The sequence below is a fragment of the Lissotriton helveticus genome, chromosome 5_1, assembly GCF_964261635.1.
Source record: "Lissotriton helveticus chromosome 5_1, aLisHel1.1, whole genome shotgun sequence".
Taxonomy (NCBI): domain Eukaryota; kingdom Metazoa; phylum Chordata; class Amphibia; order Caudata; family Salamandridae; genus Lissotriton; species Lissotriton helveticus.
The window spans coordinates 1,808,912,263-1,808,930,998 of record NC_136065.1 but is presented as its reverse complement, the minus strand read 5'-3'; the positions used below and the strand labels follow the sequence as shown (position 1 = coordinate 1,808,930,998).

Sequence of the window (18,736 nt, the reverse complement as noted above, 5' to 3'; positions counted from 1 at the left end):
ATTGTCCCTTGACAGTGTAATGGAACTGGGCCAATGGTTTACTAATTGGGACCAGCAGTTAGTAAGGATATTGCCATGCTGGAATAAAGTGCTATGCTTGCAAACAATCCAAATATTAATATAGGCTTTCTAGCGTGTAAATTAATACAGGTGATACCACAGAATCTTTTATACACCAACCAAACTGTACTGCTTTTGTTTGCTAGATTCCTAAACCTGATAGACTTGTGAAAATTAGAGCTGCAACATGGTTAAAGTATTGCTGCAGCACAACTGAAAACTGCAATTCTGCGACTTTACACTATAACATGCTGTGAGCCGTCTACACCATAGAAAGCTTAATTTCACCTTAATGTTTTCATTTCAGGAATTATGTAGTGAGCCGAAGACTGCAGCAGAATTCTACAGAGATTGGCGGCGATGCCTGAAAGATGGGGTGGAGAGATACCAGTTCTTGCTGCAACTTGGGGCTGCAACCATAGGCCACATCTTCCATGCTGACCTTGCATTTGGTCTCCTTGGTGAGATGGTCACCACATTGTCTGAAAATGTTCAAAGCACAGACTATGCTGCAGTGTTTCAGATTCTGCTGCGCCTGAGTAGAACCTGCCGATTCAGCCTCAACCTAGACTTTTTAAGTACAGCAGAAAGGGAGAGCTGCCGTAAATTGTTTCAAAAGCTAAAAGACAGGGAGCACACTACCTGCACCCCAGCCAGCGGGGATACTGACCAGCAAGAAAAGGTAAATGGAAATAAGGGAATCTTCCAGGAAACTGACCAGAACAGCAGTGTAGATGATCAAGAACTTGAGGAACTCATGGCTACCTACAAAGTCATATGACAGTTTAAGGATCTGGCATTTTGTTCATGAAACCATCTCACTGCCCAGCTCTGTGATCTATGGGTGCTACCCTGGACATGATTATGTCACTTCGATTGGACTCTTGTGCTGACCTTGTGTCACACCCCACCAGAGTTGGGATGCAGCGAAGTAACCCCATTTATACTGCATTGTCTAATGATACCCGTGAATCACTAGAGTATCCTAAGTTTGCCTTTCTTAGAAGGCGCTCCCATGACATCATTAATTGAATATGTTGGCATATAGTTGGAACTCTGATCTAGATAGACAAGTACAGTCATGCCAGTTCAGCCCGTGTATCTGAACATGAGTGCCATAATAAGATTGACACCACGCCTATCTACAGTGACCAAAGGTGTTTTTGACGTTAAGAACATTAAACTAATTCTTACAGAAAAAATAGTACCATGTTCCCCGGTTTCCCTAAAAATTTGACCCACTGTGTTGCAGATTCACAAAACCATGTTGAAGTATGCACTTATTATGGATTTCCCCTTATGGTTTAAGTGGATTTGCTTCTGTTAATGAATTTGCACAAAACCTCCAACATTTCAATGCGTAGGCTTGCTGTCCTACACTTGTGGATTGTTGCCCTACCCTTCTCTGGAAAACACCCATCTTCCCATTCCTAACTAAAAAACCTATTGCTGTGTCATATTACTAATAATGGCTTAAAATTCAATTTGTGACATTAAATGCCCCGATATCTTGATTGATCGAAATAAGATCTTCTACGTTGAATTTTTTGTTCAACAAATTTGAACTAGGGTGCCCAGACTATATTTTAAATTCCACCCTTTGTGCCTGATGAATACATTCTGGAATTAATATCTGTTACTTTCTTTAGAATTGATTTCCCTCAAATGTCTTCAAACCTTTCTATCCTACCTCTGTGTCAAGCCTATACTAAAGCTTTTTTAAATTGATGAATTGTGGCACTCAATCTTTTTTTCTGTATTTGTTGTTTACTGACAAATAAACACCTTTTGCTTTACATTTCCCCGTAGTTGCAGATTTGGAAATGCATAGAGTGCTAGCCTTCCTATTATTTTTTTCTCTTTAGAAATGTCTACTGATTATTTCTGCAGATTTGCTCAAAATGTAAAGTTTTAAGACAATCTCAGTACTAGCCCTAATTTACCTGAGAAACACCCATTTCTATGACACCTCCACGTGTGCAATCGGTGGTTTAGGGTGCGTATGAAGTCCACTGAGGAAGAGGCCCATGTCTTAAGCATAGTTAGCTTCTGTGATGGTGTTTGTTGTAGGAAAAGTTTAAATTCTGAAGAAAAATGTACATCAGTTGAAGTAATGCAGTGGTAGTGTCACTTCCTTTACGCCTGAAGTCGCTGATCTCAGCTTCTTCAATTAAGCACAACCTGCAGGTTTTTGGGTAACAGTGATCAAGGACTTCCTCATCCCACTTCCTTATCATAGTACTACTCAATTGAGGTGTCCTGCACTCTGCACACAAATACCCAAGTAGGCCATGTCTCCGGGATGCCCTTCAAAAAGGAAAAGGAGAAGGAGTATTACCCAACAACACTTCTAGTGCATCTGTCTCATCAAGGAGAATGGTGCCCCACACACTCTCTTAAAACATAATTGTTTCTCTTGTTTGTTAGACACTTTGATGACCACGTTTGTAGGGTTCAGTGAATCTCGTTGACCTAAAGTGGTACTGGAATTTTATGGTCTGGATTGGTGTATGTAAGCATACATAACTCCTGCAGGGCTTCAAAGGCATTTGGAAGTGGATTTAAAATAGTGTGAGTTGCACACACCATGGAGACAGATTATTGCTCAGAACAAAAATCAGGGGGGGAGGTAGAGGTATTTCTGAGCTAGGCCCGCTCTCCTTTCTCAATACTGAACAAAATACCCGAGGTGTTGGGTAGAGGACCTAGCTACTAGACAGGGATAAGGTTTCCAATCAGTGAGATCTGGAAACATCAGCAGGAAAGAAACATTTCTTTCTTTCTTTTCTTTCTTGAGTCCCCACACTCACCAGGGTTTCCCCAGGGTGACATGCTTCATCATAGAGGCCATCTCAGCTCTCTACGAGCTGAGGCGTGCTGCAACTTGCGATATTTACGTAGGAGCACTTTAGTGGATGTGTAGTGCAAAAGTGTAGTGGAGTGGGCTAAAGCGAGTTAAAAATACCTTGCTAGTGGGCAAAATACTTTATTGTTGCTCCTAGTTTGGTATGTCTAAAAATGGGGTGTGATACAAGTAGACCTAGCTATAATGTGTTAGAAATCTTTAGTGTACATCAACATGTTTCGAGCTCCCCCAAAACTCTTCGTCAGGACCACACAGGGACCAGCCCTGTGTATGCCACTCCTTATCAGCCAAATTCAGGCAATATAGACAATAAATAAATGAACGCTGCAACTATAAAGCATGCGTTAAACAATACATACGATCAAGACTTTATCACGTTGTATCTGTGTGATAGAAAAATAAACAAAGTTAGGGGAGCAAAGCCCCCTTTCTGATTAGGTGGGTATACATCAGTATTCAATGCGCTTCCACACTCTATATTGCTCCTTAATGGTGCGTGCAATAATCCAGTTCTGCAGGTGGTTTTTAGCCTATGTAGGATAAAACGGCATGCTGGAAAACAGTGCCGCGGGTGAATTACCAAAAGTTAAAATGACATAAATAAACACACACACCTCATGACATCAAAGAAACGCACACATATAAAAAACGAAATTCCGGTACTGCAGTTTTTTGGGTAATGCTTCTTTAGAAGTTACATACTTCTAAAGAAGCATTACTATGCTTCATGGACTGTGGGGTTCGAGGGATTTCTTAGTCCTAAATCTGGGAAATGAGGAAAAAACGGGGAGAAATTGCCTCGCTAGTTTAAAAAAAGTTCCCGAGTGATGTTTGTTTGGGTCTGAAGCAGGAGCCGCCTGGACCAGCCTGTGCAAAAATGACTTGGTGTGAGAGCGCCTCGCAGGAAAATACCTATTCGTCTCCCCACAGGATTAGCGTGTCCGTGCTGTGAGACCGACTAAATACTTCCTGTATCTGCGTAGTCACTAAGGAGAATGACTAGACTGCGAGTCTTCAAAAATGGCCGCCTCCTTTGGCTAATGGTGTCGGCCATCTTGGTGGAGTCCGCGGGTGGTTCCCGTGTATTCCCTATGTAAAGGTGGAACTCCTACCCTGTGTAAAAAGGGGGGAAGGTGCGCTAAGAGAGTATCAATGGCGACTTTTGGTGAAACACCTACTAAAGGCTGAGAAAGGCTGAAAGAAGGCTGTAATAAAAATCTTATTATAACGAAGATCTAGAAGGGGTATTCAAAATCCAGATGCTCATTAGTGTCTCATCCTAAATTGTATACATTGGTGTTCTCAAAATGGCCTCCGCATTTGGCTGTTGGTCATGTAAAGGGGATCTCTGTATAGCCTTATTAGATATAATACCCAGAGTCAGAGAAGCAAAAGAGTATGATTAATGGCTCCTGATGGTAATAACCAGAATAGGAAAGAGCTAAAGGTTCTGGTTAAAACGATCTAGATCCGAGGATTACCTCAGAATATAGATTATTGTCACTGTCTTATACAAAACATTCTGCAGTGTTGAATACCACACTCCAGGGTGAAGGGATTGCCCCTCTGAGTCTTTTTGGATATGTGGCCCTTCCTCCCTCTAGAAGCTAGGTATTAAAAAGAAAGCTTTTTTTGAAAAGGGGTGTTTTTTGGAAAATGGAGGGTGGCGGGGGGGGGGGGGTGTTTGAAGAAGGCATCAGTTTGCTTCAAGATGTGGGGATGGGTATTTCAGCATAACTGTCCCCACGGGTTATCGTCATTCAGGCCCTGGATATCAGAACGTAATTTGAACAACCAGCGTTGTTCTTTTTCATGTAGCTTCCTTTCTAAGTTTTCATGGCACTTAATGTGTTCCAGTACAACCCACCTCATGTCATTGGGGGGGTGTTGTTTTTCTAGGAAGTGGGTGGTCATTCTGTGGTTGCTTCTTTACACCTAATGTTGCTACTGTGTTCCACTATCCTAGTGCTGACTTTCCTGATTGTCATCCCCATGTAGTGGAGATTGCATGTATATGTGATCAGATACACAACACCTATTTTGTTGCAGTTGGTAAAACTCTGCAGTTCCCATGTCATGTTGTTGTTAAATGTCACTTTCTTGGTGGCAGTAGTTAAGTGACAGACACTGCAGTTACTGCAAGGGTCGTGTCCTTGCGGAAGTGGATGTAGCCTACGTAGACCCCCTTCCGTTCCCGGTGTGTTAGTAGGGCGTGTGTGTACCAGATAGTTTCTTAAGTTCTGTTAGAATTGGGGGTCTCTGGTTGGCGCAAGTAAGTACTTGTGACAAGCAGGGACCCTCTCCTCTAAGTCAGGGCAAAGGATGACCCTTCAGAATTACCCTTGCTCACCCTCTAGGTGCGTGGCGTGAGCAGCCAAGGCGATTCTCCAGGCGTTAGTCAGTTAAGCATTTGTAGACACACACACAGTAAAATATACCAATCCCCCCACAAATGGACACCAGGCTGTGAGTATATAAAAATACGCTTCTTTATGTAAAATATATATATCTCTTAGGTCAGACTTATCACAAGATCAAATAACGTTTTTGTAGCACCACAGATTGTAAATAGGCACTTTTCTTCTTAGTTGCAGTTTCAAATGGGAATATCTTTGTTATATGTTCCCACAATAGTTCTTTCTCCTTCTGCACAGTTCTCCTAGTTCTTTGGTCGTTTCTGACCAGATTGTGCACTTTGTCACCCCTCTAGGACCTTAGGGACTCGGTCCTGCACTTTGTAGCACTTCGCGGCGCTTCTGACAGGGGAAATCCCGACCCCCTTCCAAGTCTCACGCTTCCCGCGTGGGACGCGGTCGGCCCGGCCGGGTCTCTGGGAGCGTACGGCCCCCCCTGGTCTGCGGGACCCCCGCGGGGGAGAGCGCCGACCTCAGAGCTGCCAAGGGGGGAAGAAGGCCAAAGAACCCAGCGCAGCCCCGGTCAGTCGTGCAGGGGCTCGGCTTGCAGCCTGCAGCTTCCCGACGTTCAGAGGATTCCAGCGGGAGGGGCTGGAGCGCGCTCGCGGAGAGGCGCTGCAGGCAGGCACACAGAGCAGAGCGGTGCGAGTCTGGTGAAAGGAACGGCTCGCACCGCGGGGGGACAAGTACAGTACCTTGGTCACTTGTAGGCAGGAGCAGTCAGCAAGGGGAAAACAAACGTTGCGGGCCCCGAGCCCGTTGACGGTCTCGGTGGCGGCTTTCCTCCGGGGACAAAGGCAAGGTGCCCAGCGGCTCCGGCAGAGCGAGGCTGGCACCCGGGGCGTCCGTCCAGTTCGGAGGTCTGTCCCCTGGGTCTGTTTGCGTCCGGTGGGGATTTCTGGCGGGAGGGTGAGGCACCGCAGCGGGCCCTCTTAGGCGGTCGACACAGCGATCCCCTCAGCGGGGGAAGAGCGGCTCAACGGAGCGGAGCTCTTCCTCGGCGGGGACGAGAGGACACAGTCGGTCACGGCCTCAGGGAGGGGCTGGGGGGCACCACAGCAGCGAGCCTTCCAGGCGGTCAACACGGCGATCTCCTCAGCGGGGGGAGAGCGGCTCAACGGAGCGGAGCTCTTCCTCGGCGGGGACGAGGAGACACAGTCGGTCACGGCCTCAGAGAGGGGCTGGGGGGCACCAAAGTCACAGCTCCGGCAGTAGTAGATATCCCGGTTAATTACCGGCAGACGAGCAGAGGCAGGTTGAGCCAGATGGTCCTGTGGCTCAGGTCAGGGGGCAAGCTCAGTCAAGCCCTTGGAGAATGTTTAAGCACAAAGTAGCAAAGTCTTTTCTCATCAAGTCTTTTCCTCTCCTTTCTCAGCAAGGCAAGCAGCAGGCCAGTTCTCCCAGCGTCTCTTCTCCTTCTAGTCGGGCAGAGGTCCTTCGTGGTGAAACAGGATTCTAATTTACAAGGAGCAGGGCTCCTACTTTTATACACAGTTTCTTTTGTTCTCACTGGCCAGGGGGGCCTCTGCATAACTGCTCTCAGCTCCTGAGCACTTGTGGTGGGTACTTCTGCTTCTGCATTCAGTGTGAGGGCAGGCACATCAGCCGCTCCCCAGGGGGGCGGAGCCGGCATTGTGAAGACAGGGGCAGCCTGAGCACTCTGTTGACAAGCTTCGGTCTTTCCTGGGCCAGGTGCAGGCTGAGTCATCAGTCGCTCCCCAGGAGGGCGGAGCCAGCATTGTGGTGGCAGAGCACAGCCTGATGCATCATTCAGGGGAAACTCCCACCACCCACTAAGGTGTCATCTGGCTATTCACTACCTGTCAACTCCCAGCCCTGTCACTCACACACACCAGACAGTCAGATCCACATCCAAGCAGAGGCGGGCTGAAATGGTTAGGCAAGCAAATGCTAACTTTCTAAAAGTAGCATTTGCAAACACAGGATATTAAAATAAACTTTACTAAAAGAAGTATTTTATTATTCTGAGTTCAGGCATACTAAACATTAATTTCTACCATGTTCCCTGAGCCTGCTGGGATTATAGAGTGTAATAATTCCAGCAGCCCATCTGGCCTAGAAGGGAACTGGTAGCCTTACAATAGTGAAAAACGAATTTGGCAGTAATTCACTATTAGAACATGCCACACACATCAGGGCATGTTCTACCTTACACTTACAATGCACCCTGCCCTTAGGCCTACCATAGGGGTGACTAATATGAAGTTAAGGGAAGGTTTAGGGGCTGGCAAGTGTGTGCACTTGCCCAGCCAGCATGACAGTACCAGACTGCACGCAGGTTCTGCAATGGCAGACCCTAGACACATTTTAAGGCTGCTTCTGTGGGTGGCGCAACCAGCGCTGCAGGCCCACTAGCAGTATTGGCATTCACAAGCCCTGGCACTCCTGGTGCACTTTACTGGGGACTGACAGTAAATCCAATGAACCAATCAGGTATATCAATCACATGTACACTTTACAGTAGGGAGCACTTGCACTGCGGCACGGGTTGGCCGTGGCGCAGTGCCCTGAGTAGCGGACACCAGCAAAAACATCTGAGGCACAACAGCAAAAAGTGGAAGGGAAACTCACGCCAAGGTGCCAGGTCTAACACGTGTCCCCTCCAGCTGAAATGTGGGGGGAACTACCCTTCCCCAGGGAGTTCCACATCACTAAGGCGGAAAAACCTGGACAGACCGTCAGCGTTGGCGTGATCTGTGCCAGGGCGGTGTTCCACCGTAAAGTCCATACCCTGTAGGGAGATGGACCACCTCAACAGTTTTGGGTTCTCACCCCTCATTTGCATCAACCATCTGAGGGGCCTGTGGTCGGTCTGAACCCGGAAGTGAGACCCAAACAAGTAGGGTCTTAGCTTCTTCAGTGCCCAGACCACAGCAAATGCTTCACGCTCTATTGCACTCCACCTACTTTCCCGTGGAAGTAACCTCCTACTGATGAAGGCTACAGGGTGGTCCCAGCCCTCCTCAGTCATCTGTGAGAGAACAGCCCCTACACCATGCTCTGAAGCGTCTGTTTGCACTATGAATTCCTTGGAGAAATCAGGAGCCAGGAGCACGGGCGCCGTGCACATGGCAGTCTTCAGGGTGTCAAAAGCCTTCTGACAGGTGTCAGTCCAAATCACATTCCTGGGCTGCTTCTTAGAAGTCAGCTCTGTCAAGGGGGTCACAATAGTGCCATAGCCCTTGACAAACCTCCTGTAATACCCAGTGAGCCCCAGGAAGGCTCTCACTGCAGTCTGGGTCTTGGGGGGGTTCCCAAGCCAGGATGGTCTCAATTTTGGGTTGCAAGGGTGCCACCTTGCCACTCCCCACTTGGTGTCCCAAGTACACCACGGAACCCTGCCCAATCTGGCACTTGCTCGCCTTGATTGTGAGGCCTGCCTTGCGCAGCGCCATCAACACTTCCCAGAGGTGCCGCAGGTGTTCTGGCCAGGTGCCACTGAACACTGCGATGTCATCCAGGTAGGCGGCACTGAACTCATCCAGCCCAACCAACACCTGGTTGACCAACCTCTGAAAGGTGGCAGGGGCATTCTTCATCCCAAATGGCATAACCCGGAACTGGAAATGCCCATCTGGTGTGGAGAATGCGGACCTCTCCTTTGCCCCATCGGTCAAGGCGATCTGCCAGTACCCAGACGTTAAATCAAACGTGCTGAGGAACCGGGCAGCCCCTAGCCGATCAATGAGCTCATCAGCTCTGGGGATAGGGTGCGCGTCAGTCTTGGTGACTGAATTGAGTCCTCTGTAGTCCACACAGAACCGGAGTTCAGGTGTGGCTCCCGGCGCAGCAGCCTTTGGGACCAAGACCACGGGGCTGGACCAAGGACTGCTGGAAGACTCAACCACCCTAAGAGCAAGCATCTTGGAGACCTCCTCCTTGATGCAGGCCCGGACCCTGTCAGTTACCCTGTAAGCCTTATGCTTCACAGGTAAGCTGTCTCCTGTGTCCACATCATGGACGCACCAATCTGTGACACTAGGAACCAGGGAGAACAGGTCTGGAAACTGCCCCAGCAACTGGCGGCAGTCTTCCTGTTGCTCAGGGGTCAGGGTGGGTGAGAGGTTAACTCCATCCACTGACCCATCTTTCTCACAGGCCACTAAGAGGTCAGGAAGAGGCTCAGACTCCTCTTCCATTCCATCATCAGTGGCCAACAGCATGCCCACTTCGGACCTTTTCAAGTGGGGCTTGAGGCGGTTGACATGTAAGACCCTTAAAGGATTCCTGGGCGTCTTCATGTCCACCAAGTATGTCACTGAGCTCTTGCGCTCCACAACCTCAAATGGGCCTGTCCACTTATCCTGAAGTGCACAGGGTTCCACTGGGGCCAAGACATACACCTCTTGTCCAGGCTGAAGCTCTACCAGAGTGGCATTCTGGTCGTACCACCGCTTCATCTCCTCCTGGCTAGCTTCCAGATTTGCCTCAGCAAGTTGTCTGAAGCGCCTGGTTTGGTTTCTGAAGGCCAGCATGTAGCTATATACATTCTGGGGAGGTTTCCTGGGAAATTGCTCCCAGCCTTCCTTTACCAAACTCAGTGGTCCTCTCACGGGGTGACCATACAGCAGCTCAAAGGGGCTGAACCCTAGAGACTTCTGTGGCACCTCGCGGTATGCAAAGAGCAGGCATGGTAAGAGGACGTCCCACTTACGCCTCATTGGACCTTCCAGGCCCATGATCATGCCCTTTAGGGTTCGGTTGAATCTTTCAACCAACCCATTTCCTTGGGGATGGTAAGGTGTGGTGAACTTGTAGGTCACACCACACTCTTGCCAAAGGGACTTCATATACTTGGATATGAAGTTGGTCCCTCTGTCGCTCACCACCTCTAGAGGGAACCCCACTCTGGAGAAAATTCCCATTAGTGCACGCCCCACCACGGGGGCCGTCACTGTCCTCAGAGGGATGGCTTCAGGGTACCGGGTGGCATGATCCACCAAGACCAGGATGAACCTGTTGCCCATGGCTGTCTTGGGGTCCAGAGGCCCAACAATGTCAATACCCACTCGTTGGAATGGAGTACTGACCACAGGGAATGGTTGGAGTGGAGCCTTGTTCTTCCCTCCACTCTTCCCACTTGCCTGGCAAGTTGGACAGGTCCTACAATGAGCATCTGAGCTCTTGTGCATTTGGGGCCAGTAAAAGTGGGTGACAAGCCTGTCATAGGTCTTGTCCATCCCCAAATGTCCTGCTAACGGCACATCATGAGCCAGTCCCAGTAGGAAGGCTCTGAACTTCTGGGGTACCACCAGCACACGGGCTGACCCAGGTTCAGCAGTCTTAGGCTCTGAATACAGGAGGTCATTCTCCCAGTACACATAATGTGTTTTGGCCTGAACACCATTGGCCTGGTCTGCAGCCTGCTGCCGCATACCCACGAGAGAAGGGCATTCTTTCTGCTCCCTGCAGAATTCCTCCCTGGAGGGGCCTCCTTCTTGCTGCCAATGGGTCAGCTCAGGCAGGTCCCCCAGTTCAGCAATCTGTTCCCCTGTAGGCTCCAGGGCATCCCCCTCAAGGTCTGCTTCCTCCTGGACCGTGGGAACAGCAGGGGCCGGTTTCCCGCGCCCCCTGCGCCTTCTCTCTAAGGCCGGTTCCTGGGCCTCTCCTTCAGGTCCCAGGACTTCTTGATCACCCCTACTGGCTGCCATTGACCGGGTGGTCACGCACGCCCAGTCAGGTAGACCCACCATCTTCAGGTGAGTCGTTTTCTCCACCTTTTCCCAAGGGGAGTCCTCCAAGTCATTCCCTAGCAAACAGTCAACAGGCATGGTTTTCCTCACACAGACCTGCAGAGTACCAGAGACCCCCCCCCCACTCGAAGGGAACTTGAGCCACCGGACACTGACTCTCTGAATTGTCAGCGTTGACAACCCTACAGTAGGCATGGGGTACAACCTGCTCTTGAGACACCAGGTGCTGCCTCACTGCAGTCACACTGGCTCCTGTATCTCTAAGAGCCTCAGCTTTCTTACCATTGATGGTAACCACCTGCCCATATTTTTTAGTGTTAGAGGGCAGGTAGTTTGTAGGGACCATCTCACTTTCTCCTAGTGAGACTAGGGTCATCTGAACAGGATCTCCACCCCCCGGGACCATCACTTCTTCTCCTAAGTGAACACTGGTCACTTGTCGGGGCGGAGCACCAGTGGGTGCTGGTTTTCCAAACAGGCGACACTTGGGGTCACTGGCTATGTGCCCCGGGTCACCACATTTGTAACAATTGAAGGGCCCCTTTAGAACAGGTCTACCTGTCGGGGCCCCATTCTGCTTTGGGGGTGGGGGAGGCTGAGAACCCTTCTGCTGGTTCCCTTGGGGATTACTTTGGGGGCCTTTAGGGAACCCTTTCTGTTTACCCCTGTCCCCCCCACTCTTCTGCTGGGGACCCTGCCCACCCTTGGCGGAGTCTCCCACTGGACCCTTGTGGACCCTGGTGCTGAGCCAGCGGTCCGCCTCCTCAGCCAGCTTCCTCGGGTTGGACAGCTTGCTATCAATCAGGTGCTGGCGTAACTCAGGAAAACAGTTATCAGACAAGTGCTCCCATGCAATTAAATCAAAGAGACTTTGAAAATCATTCACCTTGTTATCCTTCACCCAACCATCCAGGGCTCTGCAAAAAAAATTCACATACTCCACATACGTAGTCCCAGGACGCTTTGCACACCCCCTGAACCTCTGTCTATATAATTCAGGGGTAAGCCCATACCTGGTCATTAAGGCCTCTTTCATGTGGGGATAGGAAATCTGTTCTGCAGTGGGCAAATCTAGCAGGGTGTCCCGCCCTTCGCTAAGGAACCTTCCCCACAACCCCGCTCCCCAATCTTTCTCAGGGACCCGGTGGGAGGACATGGCTACCTCATATGCCCTAAACCACTGTCCTATGTCATCCCCCCTAAAGAATTCTTTAACTATATCTTTGGGGATGTACACCTTGGACTCTACCTGCACCGGCGTTGTGCTGCCACCAGAAGGAGCTGTTCCCAAACCTCTTTGATCCAACTCCTTCATTCTCAGGTCATGGTCCAGCTGGCGTTGCTGTGCCTCCATGGCCAATCTTTGCTTGTCCATTTCCAGTTTTTGTTTTTCCATTTCCATTTGCCCAGCTAATCTTGCCATCTCCATTGCATGTGCCCTGTCTGCGGCTCTGTCTGCCAGCTCCTCTGGTGACAGGCCTCTGGGGGGCTCTACAGCGCCATCTGGTGGAATGATATCCACCGGGGTCTGTGGATCTCTTGACTCCCTCCAGGCTCTCAGCGCCGTCACGAGTTGGGTCTTGTTGCTCAATCCACCTTTGGCAATTCTGCATTTTGTGCAGAGATCTTTCAGCTGGTCATTGGTTAAGCTCCTCAAGGCTCCCTCTCTCCAATCTATGTCATCTGCTCCAGAGAAGGTAGAGAGCGCTCTTCCGGCAGGAAGTGAGCCAGGCATGGCTTCAGTAATGGCAGATGTCTCAACAAAATTAGCAAAAAGGAACTGGAAACCTGTGGCTGCGTTATAGATCTGCTCTCCCTATGTGGTGATCAGTAATTCACTGTATGTAAACTACAAATGCAAATTCGCAAATCCTCACCGCTGCGTCCAATGTTAGAATTGGGGGTCTCTGGTTGGCGCAAGTAAGTACTTGTGACAAGCAGGGACCCTCTCCTCTAAGTCAGGGCAAAGGATGACCCTTCAGAATTACCCTTGCTCACCCTCTAGGTGCGTGGCGTGAGCAGCCAAGGCGATTCTCCAGGCGTTAGTCAGTTAAGCATTTGTAGACACACACACAGTAAAATATACCAATCCCCCCACAAATGGACACCAGGCTGTGAGTATATAAAAATACGCTTCTTTATGTAAAATATATATATCTCTTAGGTCAGACTTATCACAAGATCAAATAACGTTTTTGTAGCACCACAGATTGTAAATAGGCACTTTTCTTCTTAGTTGCAGTTTCAAATGGGAATATCTTTGTTATATGTTCCCACAATAGTTCTTTCTCCTTCTGCACAGTTCTCCTAGTTCTTTGGTCGTTTCTGACCAGATTGTGCACTTTGTCACCCCTCTAGGACCTTAGGGACTCGGTCCTGCACTTTGTAGCACTTCGCGGCGCTTCTGACAGGGGAAATCCCGACCCCCTTCCAAGTCTCACGCTTCCCGCGTGGGACGCGGTCGGCCCGGCCGGGTCTCTGGGAGCGTACGGCCCCCCCTGGTCTGCGGGACCCCCGCGGGGGAGAGCGCCGACCTCAGAGCTGCCAAGGGGGGAAGAAGGCCAAAGAACCCAGCGCAGCCCCGGTCAGTCGTGCAGGGGCTCGGCTTGCAGCCTGCAGCTTCCCGACGTTCAGAGGATTCCAGCGGGAGGGGCTGGAGCGCGCTCGCGGAGAGGCGCTGCAGGCAGGCACACAGAGCAGAGCGGTGCGAGTCTGGTGAAAGGAACGGCTCGCACCGCGGGGGGACAAGTACAGTACCTTGGTCACTTGTAGGCAGGAGCAGTCAGCAAGGGGAAAACAAACGTTGCGGGCCCCGAGCCCGTTGACGGTCTCGGTGGCGGCTTTCCTCCGGGGACAAAGGCAAGGTGCCCAGCGGCTCCGGCAGAGCGAGGCTGGCACCCGGGGCGTCCGTCCAGTTCGGAGGTCTGTCCCCTGGGTCTGTTTGCGTCCGGTGGGGATTTCTGGCGGGAGGGTGAGGCACCGCAGCGGGCCCTCTTAGGCGGTCGACACAGCGATCCCCTCAGCGGGGGAAGAGCGGCTCAACGGAGCGGAGCTCTTCCTCGGCGGGGACGAGAGGACACAGTCGGTCACGGCCTCAGGGAGGGGCTGGGGGGCACCACAGCAGCGAGCCTTCCAGGCGGTCAACACGGCGATCTCCTCAGCGGGGGGAGAGCGGCTCAACGGAGCGGAGCTCTTCCTCGGCGGGGACGAGGAGACACAGTCGGTCACGGCCTCAGAGAGGGGCTGGGGGGCACCAAAGTCACAGCTCCGGCAGTAGTAGATATCCCGGTTAATTACCGGCAGACGAGCAGAGGCAGGTTGAGCCAGATGGTCCTGTGGCTCAGGTCAGGGGGCAAGCTCAGTCAAGCCCTTGGAGAATGTTTAAGCACAAAGTAGCAAAGTCTTTTCTCATCAAGTCTTTTCCTCTCCTTTCTCAGCAAGGCAAGCAGCAGGCCAGTTCTCCCAGCGTCTCTTCTCCTTCTAGTCGGGCAGAGGTCCTTCGTGGTGAAACAGGATTCTAATTTACAAGGAGCAGGGCTCCTACTTTTATACAGTTTCTTTTGTTCTCACTGGCCAGGGGGGCCTCTGCATAACTGCTCTCAGCTCCTGAGCACTTGTGGTGGGTACTTCTGCTTCTGCATTCAGTGTGAGGGCAGGCACATCAGCCGCTCCCCAGGGGGGCGGAGCCGGCATTGTGAAGACAGGGGCAGCCTGAGCACTCTGTTGACAAGCTTCGGTCTTTCCTGGGCCAGGTGCAGGCTGAGTCATCAGTCGCTCCCCAGGAGGGCGGAGCCAGCATTGTGGTGGCAGAGCACAGCCTGATGCATCATTCAGGGGAAACTCCCACCACCCACTAAGGTGTCATCTGGCTATTCACTACCTGTCAACTCCCAGCCCTGTCACTCACACACACCAGACAGTCAGATCCACATCCAAGCAGAGGCGGGCTGAAATGGTTAGGCAAGCAAATGCTAACTTTCTAAAAGTAGCATTTGCAAACACAGGATATTAAAATAAACTTTACTAAAAGAAGTATTTTATTATTCTGAGTTCAGGCATACTAAACATTAATTTCTACCATGTTCCCTGAGCCTGCTGGGATTATAGAGTGTAATAATTCCAGCAGCCCATCTGGCCTAGAAGGGAACTGGTAGCCTTACAATAGTGAAAAACGAATTTGGCAGTAATTCACTATTAGAACATGCCACACACATCAGGGCATGTTCTACCTTACACTTACAATGCACCCTGCCCTTAGGCCTACCATAGGGGTGACTAATATGAAGTTAAGGGAAGGTTTAGGGGCTGGCAAGTGTGTGCACTTGCCCAGCCAGCATGACAGTACCAGACTGCACGCAGGTTCTGCAATGGCAGACCCTAGACACATTTTAAGGCTGCTTCTGTGGGTGGCGCAACCAGCGCTGCAGGCCCACTAGCAGTATTGGCATTCACAAGCCCTGGCACTCCTGGTGCACTTTACTGGGGACTGACAGTAAATCCAATGAACCAATCAGGTATATCAATCACATGTACACTTTACAGTAGGGAGCACTTGCACTGCGGCACCGGTTGGCCGTGGCGCAGTGCCCTGAGTAGCGGACACCAGCAAAAACATCTGAGGCACAACAGCAAAAAGTGGAAGGGAAACTCACGCCAAGGTGCCAGGTCTAACAAGTTCTTTCCTTTTCTATGGCTGAACATGGGTAGTGGTATGTTCAGGCCCCCACTGTTCAGGGTACGCCAGTGTTTTTTGACTATCTTAGTCACCTTGTCTGATGCAATATTGAATGTAGTGTTGCGGATAGGTCTCTTGTTTATGGTATCTGTCTCCTTTGGGTTGTGTTCCAGAAGTGCCTCTCTATGGTTATTAGAGGCTCTCTTTTTTGATTGTGACACCAGGTGTTTGGGGTATTTTCGCCACACCAATTTCTTTGTCGGGTCATTTGCTTGGGTGTTATAGTCTTCTTTATCAGTACAATTCCTTTTCAAGCGTAAGAATTGTCTGAAAGGGAGGTTGTCCTTTAAATGTCTCGGATAGAAACTGTCATAGATAAGGAGACAGTTCCTAGCCGTCGGTTTGAAGTGGGTTGTAGTTGCTAGTGTCCCATTTCGCTCAAAAATGTTAAGATCCAGGAAAGCCAGGTGTGTTCGACTCATTGTGAAAGTGAACTTGAGGTAAGGATCTTGCTGGTTCAGCCACTCCACGAAATTACTGGCTTCTCACTCATTCCCTTACCAAATGAGTAGCACATCGTCTATGTACCTTTTCCATAGTTGGACATGTTTCATGTATGGATTGCAATTGTTCAATATTTTGTGTTTTTCAAGGTGGTGCACGTAGAGGCCGGCTACGCTCAATGCAAAAGTGCTCCCCATACTGGTACCATGTTGTTGGCGATATAGGGTTTCTTCAAACCTGAAGACATTTTCTGTCAGTGCCAGTCTGCAGCATTCCAGGACCACATGTCTAGGTGTATGGTAGACCCAGTCGTCTTCAAATAGTACTTCCTCCAGGATATCAATGTTTCTTTATGTAGAAGGCTCGTTTACATTCTTTCCACCTCCAAGCCCTTTAAGGATACTGGAAATGGGATTGAATTGGAGATCTTGTAATAGACACAGAACTGCTTTGGTATCTTGTAAGTACGTGTCAGTACTTTGGATGATGGGGCGTAAGAATGCATCTGCAAACTTAGACAAGACTTAAACAAGAATTGAACATATTCCTGATACTATCGGTCTCCCAGGGGGGTTATCCAGTGATGTGTGAATTTTGGGGATAGTGTAGAAATAAGGGGTGGTTGGGTTGGGCTGGTGTTTTCCAAAAATGTTGCTTCTTTCTTACTGATCCAGTCATTTGCCGTGGATTCTTCAACCAGGCTGGCGATCTCAGTGTGTAGTCGTTCCATAGGGTCTTCTGTTGTTATAGCGTAATTTCTTTAGTCTGCTAGTAGTGATCCAGCGGGCTATAGAAAATATATCATAAACAACGCTACCCAACTTCATAACCTATAAACAAAATTCTATACTAAATATGGACCCATTTATGAACCTGATATATTTTGGGCCTACTGAATCAGGTGGTCAGAATAAATCTATATACACATTATCTACTAACTATATACATATTTATACATTTGCAGAAAGAATATTGTCATTAGAATAAAACCCAACCATTTAAACGACCACCATAGGCGACGTGATCTAGTTAATAGTAACCTACACTTCTGAATAACCAAGACCAGCTTGTTTGTCAAAAGTAAGATTTTATTTTCTAAATTATGGTATATAAGTTGAAAGTTTTATGAATGAAATTTATTAGCAATAATGCAAGCATGATTATAATGAAATATGAGAAAAATACAATTTAAGCAAGTGAATCAAATTTAAAGTGAATATATAAAATTTTGCATTTCTAAAACCTAATTCCCTAACTGAGCTAAATAGATAGAAATTAAAGTAAAGTTCTTTGAGGATTCTTACGTGCTCCACGCAAAGTCCAGCGGCACATCACCCTCATCGGAAAGTCAGAAAGCAGCAGCCAGCCCAACCCTAAGGGCATGACTTTTTATACCTTTCTACGCTAACTAAACTAGCAAAGGAAAGTTTTCAGAAATCCTCGACGTCCCATTGGCTGAGAGTGACAAGTGACATGTCACCCTATTCTCAAAAAGTTCCACTAAATCATGTCTCATAAGGACCATTGTCTCTTCCACGTGAAGCCAGAAGCTTCCTGCGTTTGCAACTATGTATTAAGTCATCCTCGCAGCTTCCATAGACTTTCATTACACTTCCGCGGATGCCAAGTTAAGGACTGACAAAATGTTCACTTTCGACCTTGGCCATGTCCGACAGAATGATGTCAGCTCATCAGTTTTTGCTTTGTGAATGCAGCTTCAATAAACGCTTTAATTCAGAATGGGCGTCTCGTGACTTTCTGCAGAATTATATGTCAGCTCTTTTTCTGCGGTTCAAATGACTAGGCCCAAAAGCAGGCAACTTATGTTTTCTAGTATAAAACAAACACAAGAAAAGTATTAATGTAAGAAATAAAGTAGATTCTGTATCCACCCCATAGTTTACTAATTAATTAACCCACCCGATTAATCAAAATGTTACCTAGCCATTGCAAACAAATAAAGCAGCGTTTATATTTACCAGTCTCCGTTATTCCATGAGACCCATATGCACCTAGAATAGTAGAAATGACATCACACAGACAAGGAAAAGCAAAACAAGCACATGCTTATTTTAAGTTTGCAGCAATTAGTAATGACAAAAACGAAAACAATAAATTATTTTATTATTTTGCACGAACAAAAAGATGCAACATTTATGCACGTTTATGAGCACACATGTTATTCCCCCCACGTGTAAAGTTTAATCTAAGTTGTATTAGCACGACATATCACAAATCATTAATATTATTATTCATGTTATGGAAATGTGACTTTGCGAGTTTAAACAAAATTTTGTTTTCTATCTCGCTCCATCAACTCCCTCATCTGGTGATTAACAAATCACCACACCAGCACTCAAAATTTTGGTAAATTAAATTTATAAGAAATCGATTCAAATTCATTTGTGTCAGTAAACCTAAAAGTCTGTTTCTGCATAATCTTTGCAATTAACATGACGCTCTCTATGTAACTCCTGTAATTCGATCTCCCTTTCTTCTTCTT

General features: G+C 48.6%; 1 protein-coding gene across 6 annotated transcripts in view; it reads left to right on the top strand.

The window, feature by feature from the left end:
* The window catches only part of DNAAF19 (dynein axonemal assembly factor 19), a 38,958-nt gene extending 37,102 nt beyond the window's left edge, over positions 1 to 1,856 (top strand). For 4 of the 6 annotated variants that reach the window (XM_078645146.1, XM_078645143.1, XM_078645144.1 and 1 more), the window contains exon 4: positions 368 to 986. In XM_078645146.1, the coding sequence (XP_078501272.1) occupies positions 368 to 841 (474 nt within the window). In that variant the 3' untranslated portion in view covers positions 842 to 986. Of the gene's footprint in view, positions 1 to 367 lie in introns of all 6 variants that reach the window. The other 2 variants (XM_078645141.1, XM_078645142.1) reach the window with 1 other exon arrangement.
* The last annotated feature ends 16,880 nt before the right edge of the window (positions 1,857 to 18,736 follow it).